Genomic DNA, 18,570 nt, shown 5'->3' on the forward strand with positions numbered 1-18,570 from the left:
TATTTGTATTTTTAGGTGTATATAAAAATATCATTTATATGTTTTAATTGAAAATACACAACAAGATTGATTTGCTTTAATAATTGTGTAAGTAAACAATGCGTAAAACATATAAATAGTTATTTATAAAATTTGTTATAGTGTTATTGATTTGCTTTTATGGATTTGTTGTCATTGTTGTAGTGTTATTGTTATAAATATTTTTTTGAAAACTTGTTGAAATTAATTATGGTGTAATTATAGTGTATAAACTTATAAACTTTTTAAGCTCAATTTGACCCAAACCAAAAGTGGTTAAGAACTGACTAAAACCGAAAAACCGAACCAAAATAAACCCAAATCAAAAAAACGGAAACCCAATGGTTTAGTTTTTAAAAACCGAGTTATAACGGTTCTATTTTCGGTTTTAGTCAAAAATCGACCCAACCCGAACCAAAAGTCTTTATCGTTTTTTGGTAAATAGAAACCTAATAAGAGTTTTTATTAGCTTTTACCGAAATGGGAAGAAGGGAATAATATCCATAGTTGTATACAACTATACTGCTTACGAAAAGCAACTTACAATGTAAAACAAAACAGTGTCATATACAACAAAATACTTGTACTATTTTTATCTGAAAATAGTGAAACAGTAGATGTATGCCTAACTATCTATCTCTCTCTATATATGCATTTTATTATCCTTGGTGGTTCATTTATGAGGCACAAAATTGACACCAATAGCAATCATCTCATCATGATTACAACTTCTCTGTTTCTTCATTTCATCTTCTCAATTTCCATCCTAATTTCTTCAATATATGCACTTAACCAAGATGGAACCACACTCCTTTCTTTCAAACAAAATCTTCTTTCATACCCACCTTCAGTTTTCCAAACTTGGAACCACACTCAACCCACACCATGTTCATGGTCTGGTGTCACTTGTGCACCACAAACCGGTTCAGTCATCCGTTTAGACCTCCCAAATTCTCGCCTTACCGGTTCCATCTCAAACGACATTATTAGTCGTCTTGAACATCTTCGTGTTCTTGATTTATCAAATAATTCAATAAATGGAACTCTTCCTATTTCACTTTTCAACATTTCAAACCTTGAAACACTTGCATTGTCTTATAACTTTATTTCGGGTGAGTTGCCCGAAATGTTTAATAACATGTTTCATAATATTCGGGTTCTTAACCTTTCACATAACTATTTATCTGGTCGTGTGTCTAGCGGCTTTGATACTATTGAAGTATTAGATTTATCTTACAATTTTTTTAACCAAAAATTACCTCTTGATTTTGGAGGCTTTTCTTTAAACTACTTAAATCTTTCACATAACAAAGTTATAGGTTCTCTATCTCCGGAATTCGCCAGTAAAATTCCGGAGATAGCTATCGTTGATCTCTCGTATAATAACTTTTCAGGACAAATTCCACAAACATTGTCTAATATGAAATCCGAGTATTTTGATGGAAACTTGAACTTATGTGGGAAACCACTTAAGAAAATGTGCACAGTTCCTTCATCACATTCACTCCCACCTAATGTTTCCTTAGAGTATCCTTCAACTGCGGCCATTGCAGCGATTCCTAAAACCTCGGAGAAATCAAATGACCGCGGTCATGGAAAAGTTGATATAGGGAAAGTTGTGGCCATTGTGGTTGGAGATGCAGCTGCTGTGGCGCTTTTCGTGGTTCTTATCTTCTATGCATACCGAATTCGTAAGAAGAAAATGAATCAAAACATGAAAGAATCTATGCCTGTCAAAATCGGCGAATCCACTTCGACATGTAAGCTACTAGTGTAATTAAATTTGTTTTTTCAGAGAAACATATACTTCTATTTTGACTTTTTGAAGTCTATCTTTTTTAATTTTGAGTTTATATATTTGTGTTTGTGTTCTACTCCGTATAATACTTGATGAAAATTATCTCAATGAATTAGGTTTTAATGCGTAAAGTACTACATAGTATTATGTAACACAAACAATAATATTTAATACGAGTATAAAATTTTGAATTTGAAAAAGAAAGACTACAAAAAGTCAAAACACTTATCTCAAAGTTTTATTTTGATTGATTTATATTTATGATAACTCTATTATGTTTCTTGTGAAATTTTGTTTACTAGATTCACCAGTCCATTCTCGTTGTTGTTTCATCGGTGGAATTGAAGAAGAAACATCGGAAGCATCAACAGAATATGAATCCGTTGGTAATATTTACGACAACAATAATAATAACAAATGTTTGGTTCTGGTGGACGGGGAGACCGAGTTAGAAATGGAGACATTATTGAAGGCGTCAGCGTATATATTGGGTTCAAGTAGTGGGAGCATTGTGTATAAGGCGGTGGTGAAAAGTGGCGGCGATGGAGGGGTGGCATTTGCTGTTCGGAGGATGTCAAAGTGTGGAGGAGTGGAGAAGATGGTAGAGTTTGAGAAAATAGTGAGGGTTTTGGGTAAGATTCGACATCCGAATTTGGTGAAGGTTCGTGGGTTTTATTGGGGCGAAGAAGAGAAACTTTTGATTTGCGATTATGTCTCGGGCGGAAGCTTGGCTGGCTCTGCAGCTTATAGTACGCCACCTTTCTCTCATTCCCTTTGTTCTTTTTAACATATGTTAGTATCTCACGGACTAGGTTAGTGACCGTGAGATACAAGGGTCATTAGAGATACTATTATTTTAGCCTTTTAGGAATATGACATATCACTTGCTCAAATTTTAGACTTTTAGTTTCATATCAATTAAATAAAATGATATGTTACATTTGTTTGTGATTCCCAATTGAAAGGAATAGGCAATTTCACCTTATCTCCATACACAAAAAAACACATAATATGCCAAATATTTGTAACCCCACAATCTCCCGTGGTCACTAACTCACTCACATGCGCACATCCCATTTACAAATTCATTATATAAATTCTATTAGATGCGTGTATACTTTAGTATATTTACAGGCAAAAGCACTAATCTAGCTAAACTAGTAAACTACTAATTATTAAGTTAAACCTTAATATATATAAATCTGATTTTAATCCACTAATTATGTTTGGTATCTTATGAATTTATAGAGAAGGCTAGCTCGACGTCGTCGTGTCACTTTTCTTTTGAGGTCCGACTCAAGATAGCAAAAGGGATTGCCAAGGGGCTATTGTACATTCACGAGAAGAAACATGTCCATGGCAACATAAAGCCAAGCAACATCCTCTTGACATCTGAAATGGATGCTCTTATTAGTGATTTTGGGTTAGAGTGGCTCGTATCAGGGCAAAAAAGTGACATAACAGACAAGTCGACTCGAAACTTTGGCAGCAAAAGTGCAATAACTTCCTCTATAAATAACGACAACACTACTTATGTAACTCCATCTACAAGCTTACATAAATGGACCTCACCTTATCAAGCACCCGAGTCTACAAAGACCCTTAAACCCAACCCCAAATGGGACGTTTACTCGTTTGGGGTTATTCTGATCGAGCTTTTCTCTGGGAAGATGTTATCCACTAGAGAATTGGCTCATTGGAACACAGACTTATCAATTTCTAACAATGAGACCAAGATTTTAGAAATAATTGATGCGTTTACTACTGTTGATGTGCATAAACATAAAGATTGTTTGTTGATGTGCTTCAAGTTAGGTTTCAACTGCGCATCATCGGCTCCACAAAAGAGACCTTCAATGAAAGAGGCATTACAAGTACTTGAAAAAATCCCAAGCCCTTCATGAGGTCAAGCATGATCAGATAAATAGGATGGAAAAGATGTCAAAGGTCACCATTTTGTGTCTTCTGACAATGATATTATTTGTTGTAGATTTTGTAAGATGGATGTGTGAAGTTTAAGACCAAAAGTATTGTATGTCTGATCTATTAATTGATCAGCTAGCTAAATGTAGCTCTTAATTAGTGAGTTTTGTAATAAAAAAAATTGTGTTAGCACTTTGGCTTTAAATTTATTTCATGGACCAAAGCATATCAAAGGAACGATTAGAGATACATAGTGGTGAAATCATTTTTTTTTCTGCGCGTAGTCGGTTCAACCATTTTATTAGCCACCCTCAAGACAGTTTACCTGAAGCAGCATCAAAACTGAGTTCATGTAAAAATACAAGACTTTTGACAATTAGGTCAAGTTGGTGCAATATATTTGAGTCAAAGAAAGAAACTGCTCACTGCCGTCTTTCGCGGGTTTTGAGCCCCAATACCTCGACAATGTATTGGAGATGTTATGATGTAGGCACACCTTACCCCTGCCAAGGTAGATAGCTAGGCTACTTCCAGGTTATACCTAAAAGGTAAAAAAGGACCTCCGACCTTTTGCATGGGATGAGGATTGAACTCCAGAGGTCAGTGTGTTTACCACTAATGCAAACCACGTTGCTTTGCAATATATTTGAGTCAGTTTCATTCAATTGATCATCTAACATTTTAGTCACAACCGAACCTAATCGAACCCAACTTAGTCAAACCATTTATTTTTCAAATTCTATAGCAAAGTTATATATGATTAAATCACGTAATTTCGTTTTAGCTAATGCACTTAAATCCATTTTTTGATCACCATTAATCGAAGAAACAGAGGAATAAGCAGAGGAATACATATAGCCTTTATAATAAATCCACACCACAAATATATATCCAATTTTAAAACAGCGCATGTTATCAAAACATCCAAAGTTAAAACAGCGTACAATGGCAGCTTTATTTTTATCATCATCATCATCAAATTTCCAACCATTCATCAAACACAAAAACCCATCATTATGGACCCACCATTCCACGCCACGTCACCACAACCGCCGTCATTCTTTCACAGTCCTATCATCATCATCAATGAACACAAAACCAACAATCTTGGTCTCCGAAGAACTTGGAGAAGCAGGAATAAGTCTTTTAAAAACATTTGCAAACGTTGATTGTTCATATAATCTAACACATGAAGACTTGTGTACCAAGATTTCACTTTGTGATGCTTTGGTTGTTAGAAGTGGGACAAAAGTGACACGTGAAGTTTTCGAGTCATCTTTAGGTAGACTTAAAGTTGTTGGACGGGCTGGTGTTGGAATTGATAATGTCGATTTGGCAGCTGCAACAGAACATGGGTGTCTTGTTGTTAATGCACCTAATGCTAATACGGTTGCAGCTGCTGAACATGGGATTGCTTTGTTGACTTGTATGGCAAGGAATGTAGCTCAGGCTAATGCTTCTATTAAATCTGGTTAGTCAAGATTTGATTATAATGTAGATTGTAAGTTTTAAGCATTTCATAGTTTAGCTTGAAGGAGGACTTTTTGTTGTTAATTGATGGTACCGAAAATTGACCCAATAATATGCTTAAAATATAAGCTAACAGAGTGTTGTTGGTTTGCTGATTGTATTAAAGCAGAACTTGTTGAAATGCTTGCCTTTTATTATACTTAATTACACTTATAGTTTTTAATGTTATGTCCATATTCATATTGAATCCAACTTTTGTGAAATATTGTGGTTCATGAAGCTTATATGATTTATAAGCACTATTGTTTAGTTGTTTTTCTTGTCAAAAAGGTTGTTGATTCTTGTCTGTTTATCATATCTGACAAGTGAATCCTTGCATTCTTGTCTCTTTTGGAATTTATTATATTATATGCATGACATGGTAAAGCACTGCAGGAAAGTGGGAGAGAAACAAATATATGGGTGTATCGCTTGTTGGGAAGACTCTGGCAGTGATGGGTTTTGGGAAGGTTGGGACAGAAGTTGCTAGACGTGCTAAGGGCCTCGGTATGCATATATTTGCACATGATCCTTATGCTCCACCGCAACGTGCTCATGCAATTGGCGTGGATTTAGTGAGTTTTGATGAAGCCATTTCAACAGCTGACTTCATCTCACTTCACATGCCTCTCACTCCTGTTACATCTAAACTCTTTAATGACGAAAACTTTGCAAAGATGAAGAAAGGAGTTAGACTGATCAATATTGCTCGTGGGGGAGTGATAGACGAAGATGCGTTGGTGAGAGCATTGGATGCCGGCATAGTAGCACAGGTACTTATTCGTTTCTCGTCTCCCTCTTTTGGTTGTCTGTGCATAGATTTTAGTTAATGTGTTTTGTACTTGCAGGCTGCACTTGATGTTTTCACTGAAGAACCACCACCAAAGAATAACAAGTTGGTTAATCATGAAAAAGTCATTGCTACTCCTCATCTTGGTGCTCGTACTATGGAAGCTCAGGTTTGTGATAATTGAAAGCATTGTACTTTTAATTCAATTTCACCTATTGTCACAGGGTCTTATTCAAGCTTTTTGCAGGAAGGAGTAGCAATTGAAATCGCGGAAGCTGTTGTTGGAGCCTTAAGAGGTGAGCTTGCTGCTACTGCAGTAAATGCGCCCATGGTTCCTCCTGAGGTACTACTCATAGCTACGTTTCTAATCTGTAGCCTTGGGGAGAGATGATTTCGACCCATTAGCTATAAACAGGTCATTCATGTTATGGCTTTAATCTAGAGGGTCAAAAAAAAAAAGTTTGTTAATGGTCTATAGGAGTAGAAAGCTATCCGAAGCCTATTTTTTTATGTGTAAAATATCCTAGTTCACTTTTGAAAAAAATTAGACCTCTTTAAAATTTATGACTTTTTTTAGTTATATTCTTACATATTTTTTTGGCAAAAAGATAGTCTTTCAGGTGAACCCCAAATGACCTGTTTTAATCTGCACAAAACATTAAACGTTTTGACTCTTTACCCAACTTGCCCGGTTTACCCAGTTTGCCATATGTCTTCTGTATATATCTGATTGGTGATCTGTTTGAAAAATGCCATGCCATATTATTCTGGGTTTCTGCCGCAGGTACTTAAAGAACTCAAGCCATATGTTACACTTTCTGAAAAACTTGGAAGGTTGGCTGTCCAACTAGTAGCAGGGGGAAGTGGTATAAAATCCGTAAAGGTCACATACTCATCTGCCAGAGCTCCTGATGATCTGGACACTAGACTACTCCGTGCCATGATCACAAAAGGTCTCCTCGAGCCTATCTCCAGTGTCTTTGTCAACATAGTGAATGCAGATTTTACAGCTAAACAAAGAGGACTCCAAATCAATGAAGAATGGGTCATCTTAGATGGGTCACCCGAGAAGCCACTTGAGCTCATCCAGGTCCAAATTGCTAATGTAGAGTCAAGATTTGCCAGTGCAATCTCCGAGGCTGGAGATATTAAAGTGGAGGGGCGGGTAAAAGACGGGGTTCCACATTTGACAAAAGTTGGAGGTTTTGATGTGGATGTGAGTTTGGAAGGAAGTATTATACTTTGCAGGCAGGTTGATCAACCAGGTATGGTTGGAAGTGTAGGAACAATATTGGGAGAAGAGAATGTAAATGTGAGCTTCATGAGTGTAGGAAGGATTGCACCAAGAAAACAAGCTATTATGACAATTGGTGTTGATCAGAAACCGAGTAAAGATTCGTTGAAGAGGATTGGAGAGATTCCGGCTGTCGAAGAGTTTGTCTTTCTTGCTTTGTAGTGTGGGTGATGGATAAGCTCGATTTGGCCTAAATATTGTTTTATTTTGCATTGAGGAAGCTTCAAGCTCATATTGGTCATGGGTCGAGGGCGGCCATTCTGCATCCATTCAGCATTGCTTTGTCAGGCTTTCGCCCATTGCAGAATGGTCATGATGCAGCTTATTGCGTTATATGGAGTTTGGGTAAAATGAGATGCATTCAAAACACAAACAGATATTTGATCAGTTTTTCTCTTTTTTTTTTTTTTTTTTGAGCTTTAGTCAGGTTGGTTAACATGAGTACATGACAAAGGTAAATTTTAGTATGATTTTCCCTGCTTCATATTCATAAATATTTACTACGTCGGATATGATTACAGAGCTATCTTATCACAACAATTTGAACAGAACATTTTTAGAAGAATGTATTGTATACTTTAAATTGAAATCCACTTTAGTTTTGACTTACTACCAATTTGTTCCTCTGAAGCCTTTGACTTACTATCAATTGACCAACCTAAGCAAATTTTTTTTGTAATGTTTTATTTTATTTTATGATAAATACATATACATATTACTCATTTTTTTATTCTAACTAATCCTCTTTTTGATTCAATCAATATATAGTTAACCAAACATTAATAATCATCACCCTTGTTCTACTTTTTTTACTTTTGACATTACTTGCATATATTGTTGTTAGACGCAAAATCTACGTAAAAACAGGGACTACTAACAATTACATATGTCCCTTGGCAGAAAGGGAAGGCCATGACTTTGATGCATATGAAGGAATTATATGGGAATAAGTCAAAATATTTTGGTCAACTTAATGGCCTTGACTTTCATGATGAGAATGTGAATGAAAAGATAACTTATAGTGATCTTTAGGATTCAATAAAGTGCACAATATATATGAGAATGCTGGGTTTTGGAGTACTAATGAAAGTCAATGTGTGAAACAAAAGGAATGGAAAGGGAATGCAATGCATTCCCTTTACTTCAGATTGTTTTTAAGTTTTTGGAACTCTTGCTTTATTTACATGATTATGTGTTCATATTGCAAGTTGCTGTTTAAATTAAACTACATGTTAATTAGATATATATATATATATATATGTCTTATATTAAGATTTAAAATTAAAGTAATAATATGTACCAAGATGGTTCAGAAAAAAAAAAGAAGCAAAATCAACAAAAAAAAAAACTGTGTTTAACGATACGTTCGCATATCGTTAACTACAGATAGGGAACATCTGCAGAAGATATCACATTAAGTCCACATTCTTCATTTACATGTTATGTATGTCAGTAAATATAGGTTTTCATACAGATAATTAAGCTCTTCTGTGTGGTTCTGCCATTTGTTATACCTTCAAATCGATTTGCTTAATTCACATAGCTTAAACCACGATTTTGCAGATGCCATGCAAATCGATGTGTCATTCCTTTTGCAAGTTTTCGATGTGGTTTAATCATCGTGTTAAGTATATATGTTCAAGTGGATTCCCTTTATTGAAAGTGTTTTTCTTATCTTTCTAATCAAGGGACACCAAATTTAATTACACCAAAAGCAATATAAAGAGGACTCCAAGATAACTTCAACTGAAAGTACTTATTTGTAACATGTTTTATTCTAGGTTCATGCATTCCATCAGTTTATTTGCCTATAAATAGAGAAGCTAACAGTTGCAATAAGCACCATTCTAAATAGATAACAATTGAGTATACCTCTGCATTACAAAAGTTCAAAATTTTAATAGGTTTCTTAAGTCTGGGCTGCAATGGCTCGATCAATGGTTTGTCGTGGTATGTTACTTGCGATGCTCGTATTATTTATGCTAATGGCATTTGGTGAGGCGACTGCACGTTTAAACACTAACAAGCCTAAGGAAGTTACTTGCAAAGACAAGGTATACAAAAAATGTTATAACACGGTGCATGTTTGTCCCAAGTCTTGTCCTGATGGCTGCACTGTTAATTGTGCCTCATGCAAACCAATTTGTCTCGGCTCCACTACACCATGGCCATCACCTCCGTCACTATCACCACCACCACCAACATACTCACCACCTCCAACACCATACTCACCTCCTAGATACTCGCCCCCTACATACTCACCCCCTACATACTCGCCACCTGACTACTCGCCCCCTAACTACACACCACCTGATTACTCACCACCAGACTACTCGCCACCTGACTACTCACCCCCTACATACTCACCACCTGACTACTCACCACCTAACTACACACCACCTGATTACTCACCACCTGACTACTCGCCCCCTACATACTCACCACCTGACTACTCGCCCCCTACATACTCGCCACCAGACTACTCACCTCCTGACTACTCGCCCCCTGACTACTCATACTCACCACCTGACTACTGATACCCACCCCCTTATGCGCCACCTGGTTCATATTAACAAGAAACTTACTCACCAACTCCCAGCACTGATAACATGCTACATGCATACACTATTTGAAGTTTTATTATGTGTTTTTGTGTAATGATACTAATGAATAAAGATCCTTCCAATAGTTGAATAAAATGTTTCTTTGCATTTCCTTATCAATAAGTTCATTTCTTCTGGTATCTTTGGTTGTTAAACTTCTATTACATATTGCATTTGTTATCTACATATATAGTTCAGGTTATGGATTCTATTTGCTTGAAATGTAAAGAATTTAAACTAGGAGCGTCTCAATCACTTTGAGAACCTAAAGCGAAATGAGACCTAAAAAATTTATATAACATAGAAAGTAAGTAACTCCCAATGCCGTCTTCCACGGGTTTTGGGTCCCAATACCGTCTTTGACGGTGTATGGGGGAGGTTGATATGTAGACAGTCTTACCCCTACCAAAGGTAGAGAGACTGCTTCCAGGTTCTACCATAGGTAGAAAAGGACCTCCAGCCTTGCTGGGCATGAGGATCGAACCCATGACCTCTGTTTCCAGAGGCATGAGCTCCAACCACTGATCTAACCCAGTTATATACTCGACTAATGTTGTGACACATTATTGGGTTATTTCCATACATTATTGGTTTATGTGCTTTAAATCCCATCTATACAATCCCATCTATAGCCTTAGTTCATTTCTATAGCTTTACCTTTTGAGATATCCCTGATTCAACTCAAAACTACAACTTGTATGGGTTGTTTATTTTCATTGTATTGCTTCAAGGCAACCTCAAATTGTTGTGAGAGCTCGTCTATAGAGGAAATTGACAGATAGGTTTGAGATAAAACATAACCCAGATTGACGAATACATAAATATATGGGTTGAAATTTCAACATTTATAGGTCTCTCTACACAAGCCAGTTTGCCTGCAATTACATGAAACGACGCCTTATGCTTGAAGCATCTTTTCTACTACAGATTCTGAAATTTACATAAAATTCTGCTCTTACACACTCATCTTCCTGCTTATCCTCTCAATATTTTAGCGAAACTACATTTCGGCGAATTCAACAGAACTTATACAACACCCGAGCCATTATTACAACATTTAAATTCTATTAACATCTTTTAGCACCACTTGATTCTGTGGTGTAGGCAACTATCTCACCCTACCAGCTTTACATTTTCAAATGGTCCCTTGAAGCCGACTTTTTAGTCCATATCCGTATCATAACACTTTATGACCCTGAGATGAACGGAAGACTGGCAGCTACGGTTGTGGGAGAGAAATGTAGGTTCTGAGTTGCTAAATATGTTGCGATCCCTGCAGCATAGCCAGCAAAAGCGAAACCACTAGCCTGAACCGAGTAAAAATTGTGATATTACAAATTTATATTAGTTTTAGAGTTCAAAAGCGGTCCCTAGTTACAAAAAACAATAATAGCATATTAAAGATTGTATCATCTTAGAACAAAACCCCTGGGCCTCATGTATCGTGACAATATGGCACGTACCATACTTGAGCTAGAACAGAAGTTCGAATATTGGTATCAGAAGTTATATGCTGGAGGTGTCAACATGGGTGGGTCAGATAGCTGGCTTTTCTTTTAAGATGATATTCACACACCACACACTATACAGATATTTGTCCTCAATGAGACTCGAACCAACAAGCTCCAGGTCTAGTAAAGACACAATTGAACAGGCAAGGGCGCAAGGCCAAGTTTAACTTACCAACAGTCGATTGTCCAACCTTTTTTTAACTATTACTAAAATTATGAATACATAAAATTGCCATCACAAAACCACTAATGTTAAAGCAATCATCTAAATCTATGTGAAATTGTGAATGAAACTCTTTAGGAGGTTGTAATGATGTATACACCAAAACAGTATTTTCAGCATGTTTTACCCATTTCCTTGTTAGCCTGTATGCTTTAGTTTTTTTTCCAACCAATCTGATACGTTTAAAATAATACAACCCTATTTGACCTATTCGTGTGTAAACAGATTGGGATTGCCATAGCTTATTTATTAAGGAAACTTTAAAGTGGAAAGAACATACCTTCCGGAAATACCAGAAAAAGTCAATTTTCTCCATTCCCATTAAAGCAACACCAGCAGCAGAACCAATGACAAGCATGGAACCACCTGTGCCTGCACAAAATGCTACCAACTGCCAAAACTGGGAGTCTTGAGGATAAGACGAAAGGTCATACATTCCCATTGCTGCAGCCACGAGTGGAACATTATCTATAATTGCAGAAACTACCCCTATTGCACTTGCAATCAGCTCGCTACTGGGGATATGAGAATCTAGATAATTTGCTATTTCTCGAAGAATCCCTGCTGCCTCCAAGCTAAGGTGTAAAGATTTCGATCAAGAATAGAGTGTTAGTGAAAAGTCCAATATTTTCTGTTAAAATTCACTAGAAGCAACTAGGCTTTGAGTTATTTACTATAACAGTAACCAAATTTCGACAGCCCTTACTACTAAGGCTCATCAGAGAAATTATGTATAGAAATGTCGGTTTTCAGCAGAAATGGAGAATTATTGTGTAAAAAGTGATCCATTAATTACTGACCAAAAAATTTGGTTCGAGTAGTAAAATAGAAAAATGTCAAACAATTTTCCTTTTTTTCTACAAAAAATAAATTGTGATATTGATGCATACCTGCTGACAGATAATAGGATCCCCAGAAAGAAGAGTGCTCCTTGAGTATCAATACGGGATAAAGCCTGAGGTACTTTTAACCGTTGTCTCTCTGATTCGCCATAGTGGATAGCATCAGTTAAGATCCAAAGAACTCCAAGCCCAAATAGCATACCCAAATAAGGAGGCAAACCGGTTAAAGCCTTAAACACTGGAACAAACACCAATGCCCCTAGTCCCACTCCAAATACAAGTTGCCCACGTGGAGCCATTTGTTCGGAAGCCAAAACATCATCTGTATTCCGTCCTTTAGCATCAAGTTCACTGAATGAATATATAACAAAAGAAATTGTTCAATCTATGTGCATAAGTTATAATCTATCACTTCGGTGGTGTTTGATTTCCAGTCATGAATCGTTTTGGGCATGGTTGTGACCACAACGTGGATAGGGATTGGATGTGGATCTCTAGATATATCTAGATTTAATGCTTTTGGTGGGTTTCAAGGGTATCAATTTCATTCCCATAAACCAAAAAGACCTGTCTTTTTTAGTTTTGGTTTCCTTTTCTTCATGTCTGAGTTCCCCTATACAAGAAAATTACAATGATTGCCTCGGGACATAGTTTATGGGAAAATTACATGATATTTGACTTTTGTAGCAAACAAACAGACTGCTATTCTCGTGAAAAGAAGAAAATATTATGTTATACATACTTTCCATATGGCGATGGTTCTTTTGCATTTCTATCTTCGACAGTATTTTCAAGAATCACTAATTATTGCAATCTATGGCGCTTTATTTTGCAGTTTTGCTAAATATTATGAACCTAAAGTCATGTATGAATATAAAACATTATTTTGCGATTTGACGAAATGTCTTAAGTCCCCATTGAAGGAATCTTGTACACCCAAAAATATACCATCATCAAACTTTTGAGTCATAGGAACAGGTAAGAAGGTAAATTAACTTGCAAGCTTTCCATAAAAGAAAATATTGCAACTTCTAAATTATATTCGAATTTGAAAATATATTGCAGTTTATGAAGCAGAGGGTTCCTTTGTAAACCAATATCCTAACAACACATAATCTTAGGTACCTTGAGAAGGACATGAGGGCCAACGGAACTGCAAGGGAAACCACACTAGGCACAAATAAGCTCTGTAACAACAGAAATAGCATCAACATTAGTTCTTTGTGTATGACAGCCAATTAACTGCACATTTTACAGAATAATGAGGAAATCAAGCAAACAATACCGTCATGGTTGGCAATGTGGATATTTGGCCATGTATCCAAAGCATAGTAGTCGTTACATCACCAATAGGAGTCCATGCTCCACCAGCATTTGCTGCTATTACAACTACCGCACCAAGTAACCTATCAAATGCTACAATTATTAGATTGTGCACAAAATCATCCAAAAGTATCATAGAATGTAAACCTCAATTATAGATGGTATTTGGACTAATTAAGGACCACATAATGACCTACATGGTTCTATTCGGTTGACCTAGGTATCCGACCCGCTTTGCATGCAGACTAATCCCATGGGCCATCACAGGCGACCACTCGCTTTGTGGGTAGCCTAGAGTCATCGCAGGTGAACCAACATGGCCACAAGGGGGTCGATTTTTTAGCTCATAGGATTCAAACTTGAGACCTCTAAGTATTTTTGCCCTCAAAGAGCAAGCTTTCATCACTAGACCACCACTCTTGTGGTTATAATCTACATGTTCTTACACTAATAGAAGAATGAAATACAAAACTTGTTTTTATCAAAATGACGACTTGAACTTGTGCAGTAGTTTACTTTGGTAACACAAAGTGAAATACTTATTGTTTTGTTACAACTACATACTTTCGGTATTCTGATGGCGGAACCAGTTTCCTCAATAATGAAACCATGACTATTGTAGATGTGAGGTTGTCAAGCACAGAGCTCAGGAAGAATGTCACAAAACCAACCTGAAATAATCATCAATACCATAAGAAAAGAAATTAATAGTCTATTATGAGTCCTATGACTTTTGTAACTGTATAAATATCCAACTTGGTCACTAACCACCCAAAGAAGAGAGCGTGGCTTGCGAGTTGTAATATTATCAGTAACCAGCTTAAATCCTTGATGCGCATCAACTATTTCCACTATAGTCATCGCACCAAGCAAAAAGAACACAATTTCACTGACTTCTGCTGATGCATGTGTTAACTCTGCTACAGCTATGTCTGTTGAGGGGGCCTGCAAAAAAAAATATCGGCGATTGTTGGACAGCAAATATATTTTCTTGCAACAATATATTTATGTAAGAGCTAGATTTAAAAAAGAAAAAATTTTATAAACTACATTGAATGTTATAATCAATGACAATAATAAAATTTTTAACTGAGAGAGTTATCGTCATACCCCAATGCTACGAATAACCCACAAGCTCACTGCCATTAGTAAACCAACTCCACTTTTATTGAAGGCAAGTGACTCTTCAAATATTATACCAGCATATCCTAAACCAAACAACAATGCCATTGCAAGATCCTGCACCAATATGCATAATTGAGCTAACCAATTAATACTAACCATAGGTTTATGCCAATCATCATATTTATGAAACAGTAAAAACCTGGTTTTCAGCCACCCAAGAATGATTAATTGCAACTGCCCCTGTTGCTGCTGCTCCAAAAATTGCCAAAGCTTTCAATATATCAGTTTTTGGTTGGTAAGTATCTTCATAATCTTGTGAACTTGTTTCATCCACTGAACATAAAGGATCACAAGATCCAGATGATGTAACATCCTAATGTTGAAAATTAACAATCTTAAGGATATTGCTAAAAACAAGATTCCATATTCATCAAGAATTCATTGATATGTCACAGCAAACAGCATAGGTATTCTTGAACGGATTTTAACAATGAAACTAGTCCCCACAAGGGTTATAGTGGCGCCTTCCGAAGAGGAGAAAAATCAAATTATAGTGTCAACCATCCATTTTTATCGATATGTAGTACCAAACAATCATTCCCACATGTATTTTAATACAAATTTCAAATAAATCCAAATTCTAATATCAAGCATCCATTTTTAAGCTACTATATGGTAAAAACGTTTTTAAAATAGTATTATATCATCAATATGTATCAACAAACAACTAATTTCCCGCAAAAGTTAAGTACAAGCTTCATACTAAAATCAAATTCTAATGCTAAGCATCCATTTTTTAGCTACTAAAAGATAAACCGCAGTGCGGAAAATTATAATATAAGTACTATCTCATCCATATGTTACAATAAACAATCATGCCCACAATTGTTTTAATACAACCGCCACATTATATCAAATTATAACGTCAAGCACTTATATTTGAAACTAATGCATAAAGTGTACTAAACTATGCCCACTATGAGATTGTGTATCAAACTCTAAAAACCCTTATTCCCAATCTCTATTGTAGGTATCCAACTTTGCCGGTTTTGCTATTGTGTGTCTCTTTTTTTAAAAAATGACTGGTTACTTGCTACCCAGGTAAGTAAGTACATCTAGCATGAAAAAACAAAAGTTAAATACACACCTACTGCCCAATTGGATGTCCCTGTGGTGTCTCTAATGCTAACTACTAAGTACTAACTCGTTGTTAAAAAAAATACACACGATAGAGGTTTTTAGTGTCGATACATCCGATAGCAAAACGGGTAAAATTTATGCACTAATCCCTTCATTTTAAGCTACTAAATAACAAACCCAAATAGAAAAATTCATTAAATTAACAATAAAATAGATCAAGTACAAAAAATTTAAAGAAAAATGAGACCTGAAATTGGTTATCTGAATTGGGTTTTGGAGGTGGAGGTTGAACTGAAGATGGGTTTCCTGTTCCACCACGTGCCTTGTCTTCTGCACGTGCCAAAACTCCATTTCTGCGCAAAAAGTTTGAAGCTTTGGGTGTTAAAAGAAGTGAAGATGAAGGTAAGGATATGATGGGGGAGTGTTTCTTGAATTGAGGATCAAGAGATAGTGACAAGTGGTGAGTTCTAAATGGTAGAAGTGTTGTAGACATCTAAAATGGCTATATATTAGCCGGCGGATATGGCGGTGGACGGTGGCGGAATGTGGTGGTTGGGGAGGTGGGTTGGGCTTGGGCTTTGGGATGATCGGATAGTGAAGATTTAAGACACAAAAATCTTGTTTGTAATGTATCTTTTGTAAGTATAATGTACAAGTGTCAATGCATATTGTATGACTCTTTGAAAATGTTTTGAGCACAAAAAGGTACTTACAAGTTACAAGCACACTAGAACTATGAGAAATTGAAAGTGTAGATCAAGGTTGAAAAAATCGGCCTATTGAGAATTTCTTAAAAAAAAGATAAAACATTTTCAAGATTGATTAGTGGCAAGACATCTCGTAATGGTTCATTAGTATCTTATTAGTTAACATCTTCGGTTTAGTTTATTTCAAAAAAAATTGACATTTTGAGTGACGAAATAAAAAGTCTAGAAAAAAATACTGAGAAAATCGTTTAGGCGCTCCGTGTCAAAACAAATGCTTACTTCGGCTCGTTTACCCGTTTACAAAGAAATAGCTGTAAGATGATAACATGTCATAAAGGTCTCTGGAAAGGTTAAAAGTTGAACCTCACTAGATAAACATCATAATTAAGATGGCAAGGGAAAATGTATAGGAAACGAGCCCACGACCATGAAAATACTAATTCGTTAAGATTTGACTTTCTCCAAGTGGCCTCAGCAAGTATCTCTCCCCGTTTACATGTTTTGTATTAAAAAACATTTGTTTGGATCAATCAAATGTTTTTTATAAACAAAAGTCTAATGATGCTTGTATGCAAAAATAACTCAATGAACCAAGTTTCTTCAAAGAAAACTTAAGAGCTAACATGGTCATAATGGAAACATCTTTATTGACTCGGCAGATATGAAGATGATACGTATATAGAAACCGGTCATAGTTGTGTCAGATATGCCCATCATTTATCTCAAGACATGTTAAGTCTTGTTCCCGGGTAATACTACTTAATGGCTTATAGAATCTGCTATTGACCAAAACCAAGCTTTTTAAAATAACGTCTAACTTATTGCTTTTTTATGGATTTTGATGATGCAAATACAGCCATATAGGCATAACAATGGTTAAATTTTAGCTAAAATCATATTCTACCACCAGGACATATCGAGTATCCCACAAGTAACAGAAACCGGCCATATGCCTATATAAGACTAATCTATTTATATGATCTCTTGGTAGTGAAGGGATGCCTATAGAGAAATAGCAATAATGCATATGAAGTCAGAGTTATTTAGGAAAAAGAAACTGAGTTTATGACCTTTGACTTTTATGAGCATGTGAAATTAGAGATGACTTATAGTAAACTTGCTTTATCAACATATATAATATGAGATGACTGGTTTTGGGAGAGTCAATGTATAAAAAAATCTATAGTTTTGTATTACCAAGTACTTCAAAACTATACTTTCTGGAAAAAAAAATATGGATGTTATTCGTGTGTTCTAGGGCCAAGTTTCCTTTGTTAGATATATGGTTATATGGGAAAAATAAGCGGGTTAATTAATGGGTCAAAATAGGTAAAGTGAGGGTCGAATTGAACCTGGCTAGGACTTGAGTCATTTTTAGACCATACCATACGGCTTCGTGTACTTTAACTAATATTTCATTTAAAATTGCCCATTCGACTCCGTTACAAAGAAATACTATAACCATCTTTAACTCATCCTTACATGTATAGGTTGAAATTGCCCCACTTATTCATGAAATTTCCTAATGTTAATTCTGTCTTTAACATTTAGTATAGATAGGGAACATCATCAGATATAATATCACTTGTCGACCTTCTTTACATCATCTGCGTTTCTGAAAATAGACTCATAAGTCAGATAACTGAATGATCTTTCGTGGTTGTTCTTCCACTCGTGATCCATTCAAAACATATTTAAAAATGTCAAGTTTCTTAGCTAATAACACCATTGGCATCACTGATACATACATCTTGCAGCCACATG

At 35.9% G+C, this 18,570-nt stretch overlaps 4 protein-coding genes across 4 annotated transcripts; 3 read left to right on the forward strand and 1 right to left on the reverse strand.

The window, feature by feature from the left end:
- The first annotated feature begins 687 nt into the window (after nt 1-687).
- LOC122594486 (receptor protein kinase-like protein At4g34220) lies at nt 688-3,948 on the forward strand. Its single transcript, XM_043766933.1, has 3 exons — nt 688-1,778; nt 2,119-2,565; nt 3,065-3,948. The coding sequence occupies exons 1-3, from the start codon at nt 698-700 to the stop codon at nt 3,718-3,720; spliced, it is 2,184 nt and encodes a 727-aa protein (XP_043622868.1). The 5' UTR covers nt 688-697; the 3' UTR covers nt 3,721-3,948.
- Nucleotides 3,949-4,661: 713 nt separating this feature from the next.
- LOC122592994 (D-3-phosphoglycerate dehydrogenase 3, chloroplastic-like) lies at nt 4,662-7,941 on the forward strand. Its single transcript, XM_043765324.1, has 5 exons — nt 4,662-5,210; nt 5,645-6,021; nt 6,097-6,207; nt 6,286-6,381; nt 6,823-7,941. The coding sequence occupies exons 1-5, from the start codon at nt 4,685-4,687 to the stop codon at nt 7,492-7,494; spliced, it is 1,782 nt and encodes a 593-aa protein (XP_043621259.1). The 5' UTR covers nt 4,662-4,684; the 3' UTR covers nt 7,495-7,941.
- A 1,316-nt stretch (nt 7,942-9,257) lies between these two features.
- On the forward strand, nt 9,258-9,869 carry LOC122591855 (repetitive proline-rich cell wall protein 1-like). The gene has a single exon (XM_043764084.1). The coding sequence runs from the start codon at nt 9,258-9,260 to the stop codon at nt 9,867-9,869; it is 612 nt and encodes a 203-aa protein (XP_043620019.1).
- An 849-nt stretch (nt 9,870-10,718) lies between these two features.
- LOC122592704 (sodium/proton antiporter 1) lies at nt 10,719-16,713 on the reverse strand. Its single transcript, XM_043764996.1, has 10 exons — nt 16,347-16,713; nt 15,159-15,332; nt 14,945-15,073; nt 14,603-14,779; nt 14,399-14,505; nt 13,797-13,917; nt 13,637-13,698; nt 12,560-12,862; nt 11,950-12,244; nt 10,719-11,242 (listed from the first exon to the last, which is right to left on the reverse strand). The coding sequence occupies exons 1-10, from the start codon at nt 16,590-16,592 to the stop codon at nt 11,123-11,125; spliced, it is 1,734 nt and encodes a 577-aa protein (XP_043620931.1). The 5' UTR covers nt 16,593-16,713; the 3' UTR covers nt 10,719-11,122.
- Nucleotides 16,714-18,570: the final 1,857 nt, after the last annotated feature.

The sequence above is a fragment of the Erigeron canadensis genome, chromosome 3, assembly GCF_010389155.1.
Source record: "Erigeron canadensis isolate Cc75 chromosome 3, C_canadensis_v1, whole genome shotgun sequence".
Classification (NCBI taxonomy): domain Eukaryota; kingdom Viridiplantae; phylum Streptophyta; class Magnoliopsida; order Asterales; family Asteraceae; genus Erigeron; species Erigeron canadensis.